This window comes from Lytechinus variegatus, chromosome 8 (assembly GCF_018143015.1).
Source record: "Lytechinus variegatus isolate NC3 chromosome 8, Lvar_3.0, whole genome shotgun sequence".
Classification (NCBI taxonomy): Eukaryota; Metazoa; Echinodermata; class Echinoidea; order Temnopleuroida; family Toxopneustidae; genus Lytechinus; species Lytechinus variegatus.
The window spans coordinates 173,801-193,722 of NC_054747.1; the positions used below are offsets into that span (position 1 = coordinate 173,801).

The window sequence follows — 19,922 nt, forward strand, 5'->3', positions numbered from 1 at the left end:
CTCCTCAGCAGCACATGGCTCACACGCCTGCAATTCTGCCGCTGCAGTTGCCAAACAGAAACCTAGCTCCAACTCCAATTAAACTTTGCAGCATGCTCCCATTTCTTCAAAGGCACCATAATAAACAGAACGCAGCGTTTCTGATTTCTGGGTTTAGGTCTGGCTTTTCCTTGGGTTTCACAGGCGAGCGTCGCTCTGTGTTCTCGCGTAATTTGAAATCGGCTAGGGAGCATATGGGCATGCTGTTGGAGAAAGTTGGTAAGGAAGTTAGTTTAGGGAGAATGTCAGGTCCTTTCCAAGACCCGCCTTTCGATAACTTTCGCTACTCCCCGGTAGGGCTCGTCCCCAAGCGAAATCCGGGAGAATTCCGGCTAATTCAGCATCTATCCTCTCCTCGCGGGGCTTCGGTTAATGACCACATTGATTCCGAGTTATGTTCCGTGAATTATACTTCATTCGACAAAGCGGTTGATCTCGTTGCTTGCTTGGGAACTAATACTCTCATGGGAAAAACCGATATCAAATCCGTTTTTCGTTTACTACCAGTAAATCCCTCCGATTTTGACCTTCTAGGGTTTTGCATTGATGGCGCGTATTACTTCGATAAATGCTTGCCAATGGGCTGCTCAATTTCATGTGCCCATTTTGAGCGTTTTAGCACTTTTCCTGAGTCATGTTGCCGTGAAATTGCAAATTCAGAGCAAATTTTGCATTATTTGGATGATTTCTTTTTCGTTGGCGCAACACAGCAGGAATGTCGTTCCTTGATGTTTCATTTTAAGGCAATGTGCGAGGTTTTTGGCGTCCCGATAGCGGAGGAGAAGACTGAAGGGCCCGTTCCCACTATCACATTTTTAGGGCTTGAAATTGACGCGGCTGAGCAGAAAGTTCGGGTACCCAAGGAGAAAGTAGACGTGTTACAGGCAATGCTCATTGACTTTGTTAAGAAAGATAAGCTCTCGTTGCGGCAGTTGCAGTCGCTAATTGGCAGCCTTAATTTCGTGTGTAAAGCCGTGGCTCCCGGAAGAGCCTTCCTCAGGAGACTTATCGATCTTACTAAAGGGGTCCGCACCCCCAACCTCCGGATAAGGCTTTCACGCGGCGCGAAAGAGGACATGCAGGCCTGGCTTACGTTTCTGTCCGATTTCAATGGCACGGTTATGTTTTCACACTCAACATGGGTAACTAATGCTCATTTTCAGTTCTTTACTGACGCTGCGGGTAGCATTGGCTTTGGTATATCCTTCCAGGATAAGTGGGCTCAAGGGAGATGGCCAGCTGAAATACTGGAGAAAAATTATTCCATTGCTTTTCTAGAGCTTTTCCCAATAGTAGTCGGTATACGTATGTGGGGGGCTCTGCTAGCTAATTCTAAGGTCTTATTTTGGTCAGATAATCAAACAGTTGTTCTTGTTGTTAATTCCTTAACTTCGAAATGTCCTAGTGTAATGAAACTGCTTCGTTTGCTTGTAGTTCTCTGTTTGGAGCATAATATTATATTCAAAGCACGTTACGTGCCAGGCTCTCGCAATGAAAAGGCTGATGCCCTCTCTCGTTTTCAGATGGACAGGTTTCGCAGGTTAGCTCCAGGCGCAGATCTGGCTGGCAGCAAGCTTCCCGCCCATCTTTGGAGCAGCTTCGTATAGAGAGAGAGCATCTGTTGCTTTCTTCGCGGGCGCACAGCACTCATCATACTTATAGGAACGCTTGGTCTGTGTTTAAGCAGTTTCGGCTGCAATATCATTATGATATAAGTATAGCTCCTGACGTTGAGCAGGTTGCTCAATTTATTGCTTATCTCTCTTGGAATGGGTATGCGGGGGCAACAATAAGTACTTATATTTCAGGTCTGGCCTTTACGATGCAAACATTGGGTTGGCCTGACGTGACTGACGCTTTTGTAATCCGGCGGCTGGTAGACGGGTGCAGACGGAAAAACGCTCGCCGCGATACCCGGTGTCCCATTACTCTACCTATTCTCAAATCCATCATAAATTCATTCACTCACGTATGTGTTAATACGTATGATTTGGCATTGTTTCGGGCTGCCTTTTTAATCGCTTTCTTTGGTTTTCTTCGAGTAGGGGAGTTCACGTCTCGATCTAGACATGAACCCGTTCCTTTATCAGAAAAAGATGTTATTATTCAAGGAATGGGTAATCAAGCAAAATTGCGCATTATGATTGCGAAGTCTAAAACAGATCAAACTGGACGTGGATGCTCGATTTTAATTCCACAGAATGTTGTTTCGTATTTATGCCCACTTCGCGCTGTAAATGATTACCTCGCTCTGCGAAGCTCGTGCGGCTCTGCCTTTTTCCGTCATTTTGACTCGTCACCCCTAACGAGGCACAATTTTGGCAAAGTTTTAAGACGTGCCATTACTTTTTGCGGTTTACCCGTTGCTCACTTCTCTTCCCATTCTTTCCGTATTGGGGCTGCAACTTCTGCAGCCATGGCGGGTGTTCCCGATGTTTGCATTCAAAATATGGGGCGCTGGGCTTCCAACACACACAGATTGTATATTCGACAACCTGTCCCCCCTTAATTTAAGCAATTTTTGCCAGTATGTTTACCGCCTTTCTGTGTTAAATACCAGTTCGTGCAAAATTTAATATCGACCTAATGTTTTATGAATTTGTTTTGACACCCTCTAACAAGCAGTATATATTATCTTTACTCTCTCTCTCTCTCTCTCTTGTTGCCATGGTGACGGCGATGGTTACTTTACCCAATAATAGCTCCATGGGCGCAGACAGACTTGCTCGCCCTCTCTTATTAGACTGTGGGCTTTGCTACTCTTATCATGTTTATGGTAATTATGTAACCCTCCCCCTTTAGAATGCACAATTGGTGCCGCTGTTTCTTTCCTTTTCTCTCTTCCATGTGCAGTTATTTGGAGTTTCAACGTGGGCCGTGTCAGCCTTCCACGGAATCGTACGAGAGGAAGGGGGCGAATCACTTTTCGCTGACGTGGTCAGACCCGCTCTAAATGGGGGCGGGCCCTCACAACTCGGCGCGTGCCCGGGTCCTAAATCTCAATACATCCGCGAACATGAGGATCGACCCTTGATTTCTTTGTCGCGGAGCGATATCACTGGACAAACAGCTGTTTTACCTCCGTCAAGCAATCGCTGGCTCGGACGTCGCGAACGATTGGACCTTTTTTATGAGCAGATGTTGTAACCTGAATACATTATCCAGAACTCACACGTGGACTCATGAGATTTCAAGTTACCGCAACTTCACTATTTAGTTGATAAGCCCCACCCCCCCCCTTTCATAGAACATTAGATTCTTCGCCAGTGAACTGAATGAGCAATATTCCTGCTAAATGGTATAATGCGTCCCCGTTCGTTTAATGCACCCCCCCCCTCTTTCCCAGCTTCTTAGCGTGGACCTTGTACATAAAGCATGGTAGGAACTATTGCATCATATTGTGTTGTGGCGGCGGGCTGACGATGAGTCATCCCGTTTGGCGGCATTCCATTTTTTGCCACAACACATTATGATTCTTCACTTATTATGGGCTTCCTGAGATAATAATTTTCAGTTATTTAGACCAATTTCGTATATTCCACTCCTCAGGTTATAATGTGAACGGGGCGTGGTTCGTCACCCGATTTGGATGAGGCCACCAGCGAATTCCATTTAGGACCGAACATTAACGTTGCCTCGTTCACATTCTAGTTCGGGGCCGTTGGTGGGGCTTCTGAGCACAAGTTTCTGTTTTAAAAGTTTTCCTGCATAAGCTCGTGTTGCAAACGGGAATCTTTGCTTCGTAGCTTTGCAGATGGATTTTTACGTTTCCCACATTTGGCCAACATGACAAACTGGCGTCTTTGTCATGAATGTGGATGGACTGTTTTAATTTTCAATTGAGGAGATTGGTTTAATAACTTATATTTTTTCGCATATGACACATCTCAGGAGGCTTTACGTTTATACATGTATTATTATGTTTTAATTCTTGCATTATATTATTTTGGCTTTATTGATGCCACATCATTTTACATTTCGGTATACATCATTTGGAAGATGCTTTTCAGAAACAATTTATTAAACTCCACGGAAACTGCATTTACTCGCCTCTCGTGTATTTTGTCTGGGTTGAGATAACCGTCTGTTTAATATACAATTACTCGCAGAAGCAGGTGTATTGAGGTTTAGGTAGGTATCATTATTTTCTTCAAGAAAAACATCCTCTTTAAGGGAAATGAAACCCTTTTAGCAAGTTACCTTGTGCGAACACAGAAACGTATCTAAGAATTTGATCAAAGAATGTTTGAGAAAAAATTGACAAATAATGTGAAAGTTATGAGCATATGAATATTACGATCACTAGTGCTATGGATATCCTCCTATTGGCAATGCAACAAAGATGCGTGATGTCACACGTTAACACCTTTCCCTTCGATGGACTAAATAATACCCCTAGAATCTCTCTTCTTGCTCTTTCTCATGTTGATACAAACTCTTTTTCCATAATGTATTCTTTGAAAATGTGCATATGCCTTCCTGTTTAGAAAGAATACATGATCTGCTGATAGATGTGATAGGCATTTTAAGTAAAATAAATAGAAAAGAAATGGGAAAGTTATTCACATGTGACATCACGCATAATTGTCCCATTGCCAGTTTGGATGATCTATATTACAATAATGGTCTCAAATTTAAATGCTCTTAACTTTCTTTTACTTATTATTTTTGTCTCAAACTTTCGTCAAATTTTCGTTGATCTGTTTCTCTGGTTTTCTGTTTTCGCACAAGCTATCTTTTCTGAATGTTTCATTTTCCTTTCAGTTCCCCAAAACGAACAAACGCATCATGTAGTCGTGGATCTAGTTCTTGTATTGGTCTATGAGGGCGAAACATTCTACATCCAGCAGAGCTTTATCAAGATCCCTTCTTAGTCCACCTGTCTTTAAACTCCATGCATTCAGTATCTCCTCGTACGCAGCACGAGCATTCAATTGATGTCTGGTTAAGGTGTTTTTAGCGTCAGTAAGGCTGAATCCCAAAGCAACACCAAAATCGTTGAAGTAATCACAGGGCATGAGTTTCGACAACTTTATGATGTCATTATTCGTAACCTTCATTCCAACAGAGCTGGAAGTGGAAAAGAACATTATGAACTCTGTTTAAAATATCAAATGTCGCCAACTAATGGGTTTTCAATACATTAGAAGACGGCATGAATGTGTTCATTCATAAACTCATGAATGTGTTCATTCATCTGAATATTCTTTTTAAGTCACAGCTTGGGTCCGTCTTACAAAGAGTTACCATTGATCCAATCCATCACAACTATAGAAAGTCAGCAAGGTCAACATATGTTGAACATGTCTGTTAAAGAAATATTCAAGATTCAAATATTTATTGTCTATAAAAACACAGAAATTCGGCCTCCGCTGGCATTAAAATTTACATGACAACACTTATTCAACATTACATACAAAATTCATAAATAATCAGTACAAAAATGATATTATACAATTCCACCAATTTTCAGCATTCTCTAGCACGCCCACACCACTGCAGATGCGCATAACAGCAGATTTAGCGGATCCGCGCCACAGCACCAGTGCGGCGAGCCAGAGAATACTGAAAAATCCAGATAAAAAAATGTAGTACGAATAAATTAGATTATGTGACGTTAAATAGAAAGCAAGGAATTATGTAACTGGCAGAAACAGAAAGTCATGGGACAGTGACAGAATTCCTTAACAAAAAAAAAAAAGAAAAAAAAAATACCATAAATAAGTCTTATAAAACATGCGAGTCCTGCAGCTGACTGTTCTAGGAGCAATTTTTAAGACATTGTATTGTATTTTATGGATGGCAAGTCAGTGGAAGTAAATTGAACCGGCAATCCGGCAAGATGCACGGAAGATCTAAATACTATTTTATCTGTATATATGAATAAATAGCAAGTGTATGCAGAATGGACAGTATTTGAGTTATATGATCATAAGTTATTTAAAGCACATGTACATCATTTATTGGGAACACCACTGCTCCACCATGTTCATAATCTTAGAATTGGAATTGGAATAACTTACATGTAAACTGTAATAACTTCCTATGTTGTGTACATGTATATATAATATTGCACTTAATTAGTTTATGTTGCAAATCATAGCATCATTAAGTATTATTATTTCCAATATCATTGTATTCATGAAAAGAGATCCAGAGTATGGAGCCAGAAAAAAAGATAGAAGAGAAGAGAGATGGAAAGAAGATAACTTATCGTTTCACATGTCTATTAAAAATATGTATGGCATTAGGGACAAAGGATTGTCTGAACCTGCATCGTATTGTTTTAGGCACTGTAAGACGTACACCAGATCGATTGAACTTGAACAGATCATGGAGTGCATGAGATGAGTCTTGCATTATTTTGTGAATCTTCAGAAGAATTTGTTTTTCATAAAGATCACCAAAAGTAGGGAGCTCTACGTGAGTAATTCGCTGAGCAGTTTTCCTAGCTCTCTCAAGCTTCTTCACATTTTCATTTGACAAATTCCCGAACATACAGACTAAGTTGAAGGTGATGATACACTGTATCAATGATTTGTAGAATAATAACAATATTGTGTTGTCTACTCGAAATTCCTTTAGTTTTCTGAGGAAGTACATCCTTTGATTAGCTTTTCCAGCAAGTACTTGTGTATTTGAATTCCAGTTCAATTTATTGTCGATAATCGTTCCTAAATATTTATATTCAGGAACCTGGTCTATGGGATGTCCGTGCATGGTAAGAGGCTCATGAAAATGTGAAGAGCGACGGAAATCAAAAATAACTTCCTTTGTCTTTTGAACATTGAGGAGTAGATTTGATTGATTACACCATTCTACAAAACTCTGTACTTCTTGGAAGTAGCTCTCTGGTCCATGCTTTAAAAAGCCGCAAATAACCGTGTCATCAGCATATTTAATTACAGAACAGTTGGAAAACAGAGAGCTGCTTCCACTGGAGTAAATGGAGTAGAGAAAGGGAGAGATTACACAACCTTGAGGAGCTCCGATGCTGATGGATGTAATATTTGAGGAAACTCCATTGTGTCTTACCCATTGAGGCCTATTTACCAGAAAATTTAAGATGATTCTGACATACTTTGGAGAGACATCAAAGTTTGATAAATACTCAGCCAATTTATGAGGCATTATGGTGTTAAAAGCACTACAAAAATCAACAAAGACACATCTAACAAAAGCTTTTGGGAGCTCAAGGTGTTGGTAGATCCTGTGTAAGAAGACTGTCACAGCATCTTCAACACTTCTATTGGTTTGGTATGCATATTGGTTAGGATCAAAGAGACCTGTCTGACGTCTGAGCGATTTAACCAGAACTCTCTCAAAGCACTTCATTACATTTGATGTTATTGCCACAGGGCGGTAGTCATTAAACTCTACTGGTTTTTTAACTTTTGGAACAGGGGTAATAATAGAAGATTTCCATATCTGCAGAATTATACCTGTATCCAAGCATGCTTGGAAAATGTCAGTAAAAATACAAGCAAGTTGTTGGCTGCAAACTTTTAATAGTTTGTTTGAGATCCCATCCGGACCAGTTGCCTTCCCAACTTTGGCCCTAGCAAACATATTCCTAACATCACTAACTTTAATTGTTACATCATCAACATCATTGGTTTCATTAATTTTACAGTTGAGCATTTCCAACATAGAATTATTTTCAGCAGAGAGGTCGTTCGTGTCGAACCTACTGTAGAAATCACAAAGATCATTTATATATTGCACAGTAAGCTCTTGATTTTGGTTAGATTTCTTATAACCAGTGATAGATTGCATTTTCTTCCAAGCTGCTTTGTGGTCCGAACTTCTAAAATTCTGTTCTAACTTTTTCCTATATTTATCCTTACTGCATGATATCTGTTCTCGTATTTTCTTCTGTAGTTCTTTCTTCCGATCCTTGTCACCATCATGAAAAGCGTCCCGTTTCTGTTTCAGTAAGATTTTTAATTCTCTTGTGATCCATGGCTTGTTGTTAGGGTATGCTCTATATTTCCTTACAGGTATGGAAGATTGTACGCAGAAATCAATGTAGTTGTTGACAATTGATAGCGTTCCATCTGCAGATTCTGCTGACTCAAGAAGGGTATTCCAATCAGTGCACTCCAGACTAGCTCGCAGTGTCTCCACTTCATCCTTGCCCCAGATCTGCTTCTCTCCGGTGACCGGCTTTCGTGATTTGAGCTGCTGTCTGTATTTTGGACGTAGAAGAATATTGCAGTGATCAGAGTTACCAATAGTCCAGTCAATATAGGGTTTGACCCACCGCTAATTGCAACACTTGATTTTCCACTGTAATGCTTTCCAGGAAGGTCCCCTGAACAACATACTAAAAGTCCCCAAAAATCCAAGGTGTGGAAATTTATGAAATTTGCATATTATGCAAATTAGCCATAAAAAGTTAGAAAAATAAGGAAAATAGTCCCAAAATTACAAATTAAGTGTCCAAAACAATTTAATTTGAGAGGAAATTTATGATAAATAATTTTAATCAATGTTTTTAATCAAAAATGCAAACAAATCTACCTCATTTGCATAATATGCAAATAAGCATCCATATATGGAAAAAAATGTCAAGATATTGTGATTTTTCTCTCATTGACTGCTTGAAAATTTCAATAATGTTGAAATTACTATGCGTCTATCACTAAGGACGTTGAATACATTAATATTAAGCTTAGTGTCTGTAGTGTCATTTGCATATTATGCAAATAAGTATCTAACATGTGATAAATATTCAAGAAAACACACTGGTGATACATTCCTCAAAAATTGCAAGTAGATTATCTATTGAAATTAGAATATGGAAATGCCTTACAGGAAAGTAATACAATATTAAAAGTCATTAAATAGACAATCATAGGAAAATCACAAAATTTGCATATTATGCAAATTAGCCATAATAATTTGCAAATGAGGAAAATAATAAAAAAATTGGAAATCAAGTGCGGAAAACAATATAAATTGAACGGAAGCTCATGGTAATCTTTACAAATCTAATAATTCTTCAAATTAAAAAAAATTTAATAAATCTCCATCATTTGCATATAAAATTATGAGCATCCTTGTATGAAAAAACCCCAGAAATTTTGAGTTTTCTCACACAAATAGTTAAACCCCATTCAACAGAGAACAAGACCTCTGAAAGACTGCTGTAAGACGATAAAACTTGCTTGATCTTTCAAGGGTCTTTCAACGAACTTTCAAAGATCTCCGATGTCTTTCACGATTCCTGATAGATCTTTCAATTGTCTTTATGTTCCTCATGAGTCCAAAAACTTTTTGAAACGGTTAAAAACAGTCTTTCAGTGGTCTTACAGTAAAATTATTTTTTGATGATTTTTCAGTGGTCTTTCAATGAACTTTCAAAGTTCTTATTAGTCTTTCTATGATCTTTCGGCAGTCTCAAGATTTTTACGGAGATTACTGTAAGACTCATGAGAGATCATTGAAATATCATCGAATGATAAATTAAAGACCAGGCAAAGTCTATGGAAAGAATTTTGAAAGATCACCTGATGCATAAACATCTCTGAAAGACCATTGAAAGATCTCTATAGGACAGGTGTCTTTCAGAATTCTTTGAGGGGTCTTTCTGAGCCATTCCACAACAGAAATGACAAATTTCAGTGATCTTGGAGACTGCTGTATAAATTAAGACCTTGCCAATTTTTGGTCTTTGAAAGGTCCTTCAAAGGTCTCCCCTCTGTGGATCTATATCTGAAGTGGAATGTACATGTTATTCAAATAAGCATCCGTCATGTTATAAAATAATAATCAAGTAAACTTGTGATATTTTCCTCTAAAATTCCACGTAGATTATATGTAACCGTGATGACCTTGCTTGGTTGATATTGACTTTTTTCATGAGCAGTTACCACCGGAGCAGATACCTCACTCATATCATGGAGCTCTGTTAATAGCTCTATGCTCATATTGTGCAATGAGTCAGTTCTACATGGGTCCCACTGTTTGAATGCTTCATATTTCTATCCAAGTCTTGCTCTCTCCTTGACTTGGTAGAGTCTTGGCTTTTCTTGCTAGTATAGTCCACGCTAGCATGCTCCTTGATTTGTTTTGTTTGTTTTGTTTGTGGTAACTCCCGTAGGAACTCGGCAGGACAGCATTTTGCTGGTAAACGCCAAGCTGGCATATTACCAATTACCTATGAAACATTTTACGTCTAGGTTAACCAGTCATAGTAGCCGACGTTATAGACGACAGATATCACTCTCGGGCCTTTTTTATCAAAGTGGAGACAATGGCAGAGTTGGGATTCAAACTCACAACCTTGCGATTATGAGTCCAATGCTCCAACCACTGGAGCACCACGACCCTTTTGTCAAGTCAAGTGATCAGCAAGTCAAGTGATCAGCACAAGAAGTCACACCCAGTACAAATAAAATCTTGTTAGCTTCGAATATTTGGTCCTTGTAGCACACCACTTGTCTTGGTGGTGAATATGAGTACTTGCTTGAATCACGAGATCTCTGGGCATGGTTTATAAGAGTACCAATGAGCATTTGCCCATACGAGCAACATGAAAGCCATTCATAAAGTCATGATAAAGGCTTAAAATGTATATAGACATCATTCCCAGATACAGGAATCATGATTAGATGTTCTTGCTGAATCCAGTTGCTGCTTCAGGATGAAGCATCCATATTCTGTTCTTTCCTCTTTGATGAATGTCCTAAGAATGGCAACTATCTCCAAATATTGTAGCTATAGTTTCTAAGCAAATCGTATGCAAATGATATCAATTTCCTGATATTTATGGCAAATGAAAATTCTTCAGTGAGACAATGAACAACCAAGCAGACGTTAACGGATGAAGGACTAAACCAGATTATTTAGGACACAACATAACGGATCACCCTTAACGTCCCCATCAAATACCATCCAACAATGATTGAACAGTGTGTACCCATTCCAGGATTTGTTTGCCACTTTGTGTTACTCATTGGTATACTGTGAGTATACAGAGGAATAAACCTGTCAGAAATCATGGTACGACTGAGGATGTTAGTCTGGAGGAATGCTGACATTCATAGTGTCATGCACATGTACTTTGGACAATCATACAACTCTCTGTACTGAAATCCGACAAGTCGAGCATAGGAGATTAAATGTTAATCAAGAGGACTTTGGCAAGAACCTAATATCATGTTATCATGCTATGACTACATTGGAAGACAACTGGTTTTTAGTATTAGTATTTACCACTGATCATGATGATGATGACGCTGCTCTGCAAGTCCTGGAACCTTGTTCTGACCCAGGCATGGCCAGGTAACATATTTTTTAGTCAAGCGGGTGTAGCCCAAACTACTGAAGAAATTGTTAAACAAAACAACCTGCATGAAGCTACTAGGCCAGATGGAATCTCTGCTACACTTCTTAATGAGACTACTCATCAGATGTCACCTGCCATAAGTTTGCTTTTCTTGGCCTTCCTTCTGTCGTTCCCATCCATATAAGAAATGGACGTCAGCTCTATCAAACTACTCACCAATTTCAAATACTGTGCTTTATTCTTGCCAATCCCATCATCTTGTCAGACTAACAACATGGCTTTAGGACGTGAAGAACACATTTCCAGTATTTTACCTTAAATACAAATCATATTATGATAAGTATGCATGCTTAGTGATAGCAGCATATTGATTTGAACAACAGTCAATGTGAGAAAATCAAAATTTCTTGACATTTTCCATATATGGATCCTTATTTGCATAATATGCAAATGAGGCAGATTGGCTAGCTTTTTAAAATAAAAACATTGTACTTATTTATTCATCGTGAAATTTTGTTCGAATTGCTTGCTTTTGACATTTAATTTATTTAATTTATAATATTTGTGTTATTTTCCTTATTTTCTTTTCTTAATGGCTAATTTGCATAATATGCAAATTAATTTTCAGGCATTGTGATGAATTCTCATGCTTAGTGATAGTAGCAAAAATGTCTACATAGATGAAATGTTTTCAAGCAGTCTATATGAGAACAATCACAATATCTTAAACATTTTTTCCATATAAGGATGCTCATTTGCATAATATGCAAATTAGGTAGATTCGCTGGCGCTTTTGAAAAACATTGAATACAGTTATTTATCATTACTTTTTGCTCAAATGAAATTGTTTTGGACACTTAATTTGTAATTTTTGGACTATTTTCCTTATTTTTCTAATTTTTTATCGCTTATTTGCATAAAATGCAAATTTCATAAATTTCCACTGCTTGGATTTTTTGGACTTTCAGTATGTTGTTAAGGGGACCTTCCTGGAAAGCATTGCAGTGGAAAATCAAGTGTTGCAATTAGTGGCGGGTCACCCCCCTATTCTGGCTAGATTGACTGGACTACAAGCTGAGGACAGAGAGAAGAAACAAATGCGTTTGGAACGTTGCTGTAGCAAAGATTCAGCTTGGCATTATCACGAGTATTCTGAGTAACAAACTGTTTATATGAAGGTAGTGTGTATTGCAGGCTACATTTATTGAAGTCCCCCAAAATGACTTTAACTGAATCTGGAGAAATGTTCTCATACTCATTCACTTTAGTTGCTATGCTCTCACTTGCTAATTTAATGTTGGCTTGTGGTGGAACATAAGCCACAAACATAAATATCTGACCGAATTCCCTTGGAAGGTAGAATGGGCGTAGTCCAACGATAAGCAATTCTTAATCAGCAGTACATATCTTTTCTTTAATTGACCAGTTATTGCACCATGACTTATTCATAAACATGCATACACCACCACCACGATTCTTACCGGATTTCGCAGTTCTGTCACTTCTGACAACTTCAAAATTTGTTATCTCTATTGCACTATCCGGTATGGCAGTATGGAGCCTGGTCTGATCCGTGAAACAAAACAAGCTGGCTTCACTATATTCGTTGAGGTACCGGACATTTGGGCGTAATTCGTCCATTTTATTCTGTAGTGAGCGTACACTTCCAAAAGCAATTGAAGGTAATGCTGTTTTAAGTCTCTTGCATGGCTTTATTTCCCGCGGAAAGTTCTCGTATCCATTGGGCTTGCACTCCACCTCCTCCGTGTGGCGGTACGAAACACTAGCTCCTTGGGTGTAGTCGAAGTCAGAGGGCAGACATGTTGTCAGCATGGAAAACCTCGTCAATAACAGCAAACCAGTCAGAAGCAGGATCCATCTAAAACTTGACATATAAGAATCCATTTTGACACAAGTTCACATATATCACAATTTCAAAAATTACGAAACAAATGAGAAAAATCAACAAAAGTCAGGAACAGAAAAAGCCAGCGGTGGTCGCCACTGTGCAGCGCCCTAAGTAAGACTGTATATATCCATAAATTCATTGATTTCTTGACAATTTGGTGTGTTCTCCTTTCCTGTTTCCTGTTAAAAAAATTATGACACTGACGGATTTCAACAGAGTTACGATTGATCCGATAAATGGTAACTCTTTGTAAGATGGGGTCCAGGAATACGAGAAACCGAAACATAAACATACATTGAATGTATGCTCAGAGGGGGTAATGACGTGATCTACGTTTAAGGCTATTGAACAATCTTTACATTTTGCGAAGAATATTCTATAACGATTAAAACATACAAGAAAACTATGCAAGCAACGCACGACCTTGTCAAGAAATAATGGATCCTTTTCTCTTTCGAACATATATATCTCAATATTACTCAGAGATACCATAGACACATTAAGAGGGTGTTGCAGAAAAAATCTGCGATCAATCCCAAATATTCTGTTACAGTTTTAGAACTGATAGATCAACGTTAGCTGTAGCAAATCCGATTAAACTTCTTGTTTCAAGGAGCAAATTAGCAATCTGTCACTAATTTGAAATTAACTGCGAGAAATATGATTGATTTAGGGACCCAAAATGGACTTGCAATCGATCGCAAATTTCTTGCAATACCACATAAAAGGATTAAAAGATGGGAGTATTTGCTATGTTTTTTGCGTTCAATGATTTAAGAAATAGGGCAACGTTTATCTGGCGCTGCTCACTGGCTCTCAGAAAAAGGATCAATAGGAGAAAAAAATAATTGTCCGGAGAAGTTTTACTTCTGATTTTTATTTCGAAGAACGAACAATGGACTGTTGTTTTTACCATTATTGTAGTTATTATTACAATTCCTTTTTTGTTATCATAATTATCTATATCATTATCATGGTCATCATCATTATTTCATTCATATTTCTTCTTATTAATAATATTACCCAATTTTTTATATTTATTATTACAGCATGATTATCAGAGTTCTAGATAAATGAAATATAATTGTCATATCCAGCATCATCCATTTTATTCCTAATCACTGATTCCCACTACTAATATTATCACCATTTTTATTGTTACAAACTATAACCTCTTATCATGCTTATTAAATTCATTTCAAAGAATCGTTGAAAACGGAAGAAAATGCTCATGAAATCACACGATTACACAGCATAAAGTACTCACTTCGTATTTATGCTTGTTACACCCTGTGTCGATGGTTGGATTGATGCCTGTGGTGTTGGGCCTGTGGAAAATTATCGAAATCAATTGATTTCATTGAAGTTACCATTCTACAACCCCTTTACACGGAACCAATCCTGCATCTTTTACGGTGATACAATAGTATCAATTATGAAATAACTTCTTTGGACAGATTTACATTATAACCAAAAAAATCCCTTCTTGAATTTACAGCAATCGCATTATATCATTACCCAATAAGTAATATGTTTGAATATGTCCCAATGACCCCTTTTCATTTGTAAGAATCAATAGCCATTCATTTTTCAAAACCGCAGAATAAATGCTTGGTGAATCGGTATATGCATGGAGGAAGTACCTCCATGTACATGGATGTACCAAGACTAATCTACTACAGACTGTATTATACAGTGACTTAGGGCAAGGGACTTTAGAATTGATATTTAGAATGTCAATGACGATGATGAGGATCATGATAATTATAATAACAAACATTGATTATAATAGACACTACTTGTACGACTATTACGCTACTACTACTACTACTACTACTGCTGCTGCTGCTGCTGCTGCTGCTACTACTACTACTACCACTACTACTACTTAATACTATTCATAGTACTACCATCAATATTATTATAGATATTAAGTTATGCAATCAATATCAATAACAATCATTTTAAAACACACACCATACAAATAGGGGAAACAATGTATATGGAGGGTCGCAAGAAAAAACAACCTTGCAATCCATTGCAAGTGAATTTGGTCAAAACAATCAATTTTAATTTTAGGTTAACATTCAGTTGTTGGTATTCCTCCTAAAACAAGAAGCTCAATGTTATTGGCTTTATTTACAGTATAGTTAAATTTTAAAATTTCCAGTAAAAAAATGAAAATGTATGCCAAACATGAAGAGTTTTGTTGCAATAGGCGTTATATAGGTTCACTTTGGACCATTAAGGAAAAAAATCGTGTTTGTTTTTCTCACTTATTCCAATATTCTTGTGAGAAAGTAAATTATTAGGATGTACTACCCTATCATGTGAACAAAGCATTGGGTGTAGAGGAAATCTACCTACCTATTTTTTCTATATATTTTACAAAAATATATTTTTATGGACCTAGCCCATTAGCAAACTAAAATGAATCCCATCTCTTTTGATTAAAAACGCTATTTTCATTTAGGTATCACAAGAGCTACTTAAAAAATAGAGGTTTTGAGAAGAAAACATTAAAATTCATAAAAAATAGACTTAACCCCCTTCGGCAAATTACCTCTTCAGAAGAGTTTGGTTGCAAAGGGGGGTAGATCCGCTCCAAGAAAATCAATTGTTTTTATTCTCCCATATTGCAATATTCTTATGCGAAACTAAATTTTCATGGTACTCTACCTTGAGAACATAAAATTGGGTTTAATCTACCTATCTTCATATTTTAAAAGATATCCCTTTTCCCCTTTTTCACTCAAACTGAAAATGGACCTATGGTAACCCCTTTTGAAAAAAGGGATTTCTTTGCCATTGAAGTTCACTTTTTAATGGAAATTTCAGCTTTTCTTTGGTATCATTTTATAGTGCTACAAAAAAATGTATACATCGAGAAAAAAAATTCAAATTTGATGAAAAATTGACCAACCCCCTTTTTTGCTCTTCATTTATTCTTGCATCACTCCATAATCATTGGTATGCAAATCGAAAGTAATAATGATAAATGATGATAACAATAGTAGCAAAGTTCACGCTCACCATTTTCGGGTGTGCCTAGATATTTATCTGCCAGGGATACTAAATTAGCTGCCAGTAGTGCGGATCTCAGATTCCCTTTTTCCGTAGAAACCGTCTGCCTTTTTTGCCACGTCCTGAGCATGTCCAACGTCCCCATATAGTTCCCGCCCTGCTTTTCATTCGCATTAGTATATCGACCAATATCTGCTGGAGTGAATCCCAATGCTGATCCAAGATCATCGATCTCCTCATTTTTGTATAAGGCCCTAGCAATTAGTTTTAAGGTTCCATCAAAATCCGGTTTGGTAGCCGAGTTCATATTGCAATGGTAGCTTATATCCCTGTGAATTTATTTTGTTCTGAATCGATAAAAAGAAAAACAAAAAGGAAAACACATAAACAAAATTACACAAAAACAAGCGCAAGTTGTGCATTATTAAATGAATTGCTACTATTTTTTTTTAAATTCGCCATTATCCCTTTCCATTTTTAGCGAATATACATATGACAAAAATGTATTCCTTTATTTTATGGATATAGCCTCTTATTACTCCATATAGCTCCTGTGGAATGAGAACTGAGTAGAAATCACATATGACAGTCAAGGAAACTCCCGCTTTTGCGAGAGCGACAGAATCTCGATTAACAGGGATTTGTGGTCGCATGACGTAATCTTTTAGGATCTCACCGAATAGCTTTCCTGTACAAAGTGAATGTTTTTTTTTTGACATACCCTCACTAAAAAATTCATATAAAAAAGCACCACGGTGGCGGATTTTTATTTTAAAATATGTTAAAGAAAACTAAATTTCTCATCTATATTCAAAAAAATAAAATTCGCCACCGTGGTGCTTAGACGCTATTGAACAAAGAAGACACATTTATGCTGAAAAAATGCAAGCAAAAGTTCTCGTAAGAGGAGGTTAGTCTCTGCGTTCAGCCTTTGTGTCCGCGATACTCCGCTACATGTTGTAGCCGAATGTGCAGTGTGTGTGTGTGTACTGCGTGTACAAAGTGTGCATAGAGCTATGGTACTACCATGGACATTCCATGATCATGCTGAAAGTTATTTTGGGTACGGCATTACGTAATATATGATAAGAAAGACTCGGAAAATATATTCGTTCCTATGGTAATAACCTCTAACCAGCTCTCCGGCGGTTTAGTGCTATAGAAAATGGATATGCAGTTCTCGATAATGTTCATAATCTAAACCATTGATCTCACACCTGTTCACTGCTAGCATGGATCATGTCGAATGGAGAATGGTCATGATCATAATGACATCATGATAATTATTTTCATCTGGGCTGGACGTTTGAGGGAAGTTTGGACATGGATCGAGCTGACAGGCAGACTTTTATAATGCACTTTATTTGGTGACCGCTAGCCCCAATACTTAGCAGTATGTATGTTTTGAATGTGAATACAGTATACTTTTTTCCAATTCGTTGGCTTCGTCAACCAGCCAATGATTCTTTTAGGACAGACCTGTATTCGGCATGTTTTGAAATTGCATATCGACTTAATAATCTCCATGACTTCCGCCGGCACTAGTAGTGGAAATAATATTATAATGAATTGATTATGGATTGTGCATCAGATCATAAGCTGAAGATGAATGCTGAGGTGGAATTAACATGAAAGTTGGATATTACGGATATGACGGTGGATCCAAAAATATGGTCTAATTACGGTACATTTAACGTCAGGATTAAGGGTAAGTGATGAACGAAAATCAAATTGAATGCTTGACAATAAATAAGAGAGAGAAAGAGAGAGAGAGGGGGAGAGAGAGGCACATGTTCTAAAGATAACAATGTCCAGAAGAATGCACGGTTGTATCATGGAGCTAACAGCTCTATGGTTGTATACACGCGTACACATTTTCACCGCTCTTACCGAGTGTTCGCACACATACATAAGGGTCTGAAAACAGCCGAGAAAGACTACACAGGGCGAAGGTTTTTCAGTGGTGATTCACGCTTCGGTGAACGCAACTATCTCGCAAAAGGGACATTTCAAACGATCTCGGAAAAGCGGGAGTTTCCCTGATTGTATGATGTCATTACAGTACGTAACTTGTTATTTATTTGTATTTGGCGACCCCAACTCAAGCTCTGCTTTTCGGGTTTTCACCTCCTTCAAATTTGTGTCGAAATATATACTGTATTCGTACTATGTCATATTATGTATATTATTTTGTATCTGTTTGAAGGAAATAAATGTGATTTTCAATCAATCAATCAATCAATCAAAGTCGAGTTTAGCACATCAATTCAATTTTGACATTCTGAAATTTTACGTCAACGAGAGTATATTTTCTATATGTTATGATGTTTACCCACTGAAAATTTTAAAAGTACAAAATGAGGCAACAGTCACGAAAACAAAAATTACATTAAGATCCTACACTCATAGCCAAGACACTTAAAATTTAAAAATTAAGAACGTAGTGGATTAGCTCATTTAGAATTGAAAATAATATGTTTCGAATCTAGCCTCTTGGGATTAATTTGGTGACTAAATCTTTCAAGAGAGAAAGCAAATCAAGAAAAAAAATATGTATATCGATGAGTATTAACTGATACAAAAAAATATTGGAAAATTAAAATATCTAGATCTATTATGGATGAATGAATTCATCAACGTCTTATTAAAGAGAGAGAGAGAGAAAAAAAATAGTTTTCACCTGTGTAAATGTATCAAGCACACGATAGTGGTATAAACAGTTGATCTGTTTGAGTGCCTGCCGGTGCAGTCAGGTAAAAAGTTCGTCAGTGCACGGTAATATCGGGCTGTCGGACCTATGGCGATCGGCGAATCATTATCCCACCTTTATATCTAAGTTTCTCGGTGTTTCTAAGTTTTACCTGACAGTTAACTTAGCAATTCAGATATCACGTACGGACCTTATTATTCTTTTCCTTTTTGACGATAGACTATCGTAATATAAGTGAAGGCAAACACCGCAGACTCGGCGGTTAATTGCTTTGTAACATCCGATAGTTATTGCGTGAGATATAATAATAATAATAGGCATTTATATAGCGCCATCTATCTAGAAATATTCTATTCCGAGGCGCGTTGTTATTATTATCATTACCCCGGCTTTAGCTCGAGCTGCCTCTCAGCGCTCATGCATTCAAGGAATTAATCCTACCGGGTACCCATTCACCTCACCTGGGTCGAGTGCAGCACAATGTGGATAAATTTCTTGCTGAAGGAAATTACGCCATGGCTGGGATTCGAACCCACGACCCTCTGTTTCAAAGTCAGAAGACTTATCCACTGGGCCACAACTCCATATAGGCGAATGACAAACATTTATCCCATGTTAGGGGACAATGAATGCGTGCTTTTTTTGCAGGAGTTTCTGCATTTATTGTAAAGTCAAAATAAATTTTACAATACATAAAACATAATCGTTATATGACATGAAAGTACATTGTAATGTGACAGATTTATAGTAGTATCATAGCAAAATTTAGACATGAATACAATAAGGATAAGACAAAGTAATGAAAAAAAATGCAGTGGCACACTATATAAGCAAAAAAATGCTTGAGCAATAGCAGCCAAAGGGGGAAGAGCGCTTCATGGAAACCTAATATTTTATAGGTCCGGGTCGGGAAGAAAATGTTACGTCACAAATCATTAGAAAAGGAG

At 37.6% G+C, this 19,922-nt stretch overlaps 1 protein-coding gene across 2 annotated transcripts; it reads right to left on the reverse strand.

Annotated features, from left to right (window-relative positions):
* Nucleotides 1-4,542: 4,542 nt before the first annotated feature.
* On the reverse strand, nt 4,543-19,264 carry LOC121419505. 2 transcript variants are annotated; one of them, XM_041613956.1, is made up of 4 exons: nt 19,166-19,264; nt 16,275-16,612; nt 14,509-14,569; nt 4,543-5,109 (listed from the first exon to the last, which is right to left on the reverse strand). In XM_041613956.1, exons 2-4 carry the CDS (start codon nt 16,570-16,572, stop codon nt 4,842-4,844), a joined length of 627 nt encoding a protein of 208 aa, XP_041469890.1. In that variant the 5' UTR covers nt 16,573-16,612; nt 19,166-19,264; the 3' UTR covers nt 4,543-4,841. The 2 variants fall into 2 exon arrangements, with proteins under 2 accessions (XP_041469890.1, XP_041469892.1); XM_041613958.1 differs by lacking the exon at nt 19,166-19,264 and adding an exon at nt 18,946-19,142.
* Between the last annotated feature and the right edge of the window lie 658 nt (nt 19,265-19,922).

Excerpts from the sequence above, each read along its gene's own strand:
- LOC121419505 (XM_041613956.1), bottom strand. The coding sequence starts at position 16,572 with ATGAACTCGGCTACCAAACCGGATTTTGATGGAACCTTAAAACTAATT. Across the intron at positions 14,570-16,274 it reads TCTAGGCACACCCGAAAATG|GCCCAACACCACAGGCATCA; the intron begins GTGAGCGTGAAC and ends AATTTTCCACAG. Across the intron at positions 5,110-14,508 it reads GTAACAAGCATAAATACGAA|CTCTGTTGGAATGAAGGTTA; the intron begins GTGAGTACTTTA and ends TTCCACTTCCAG.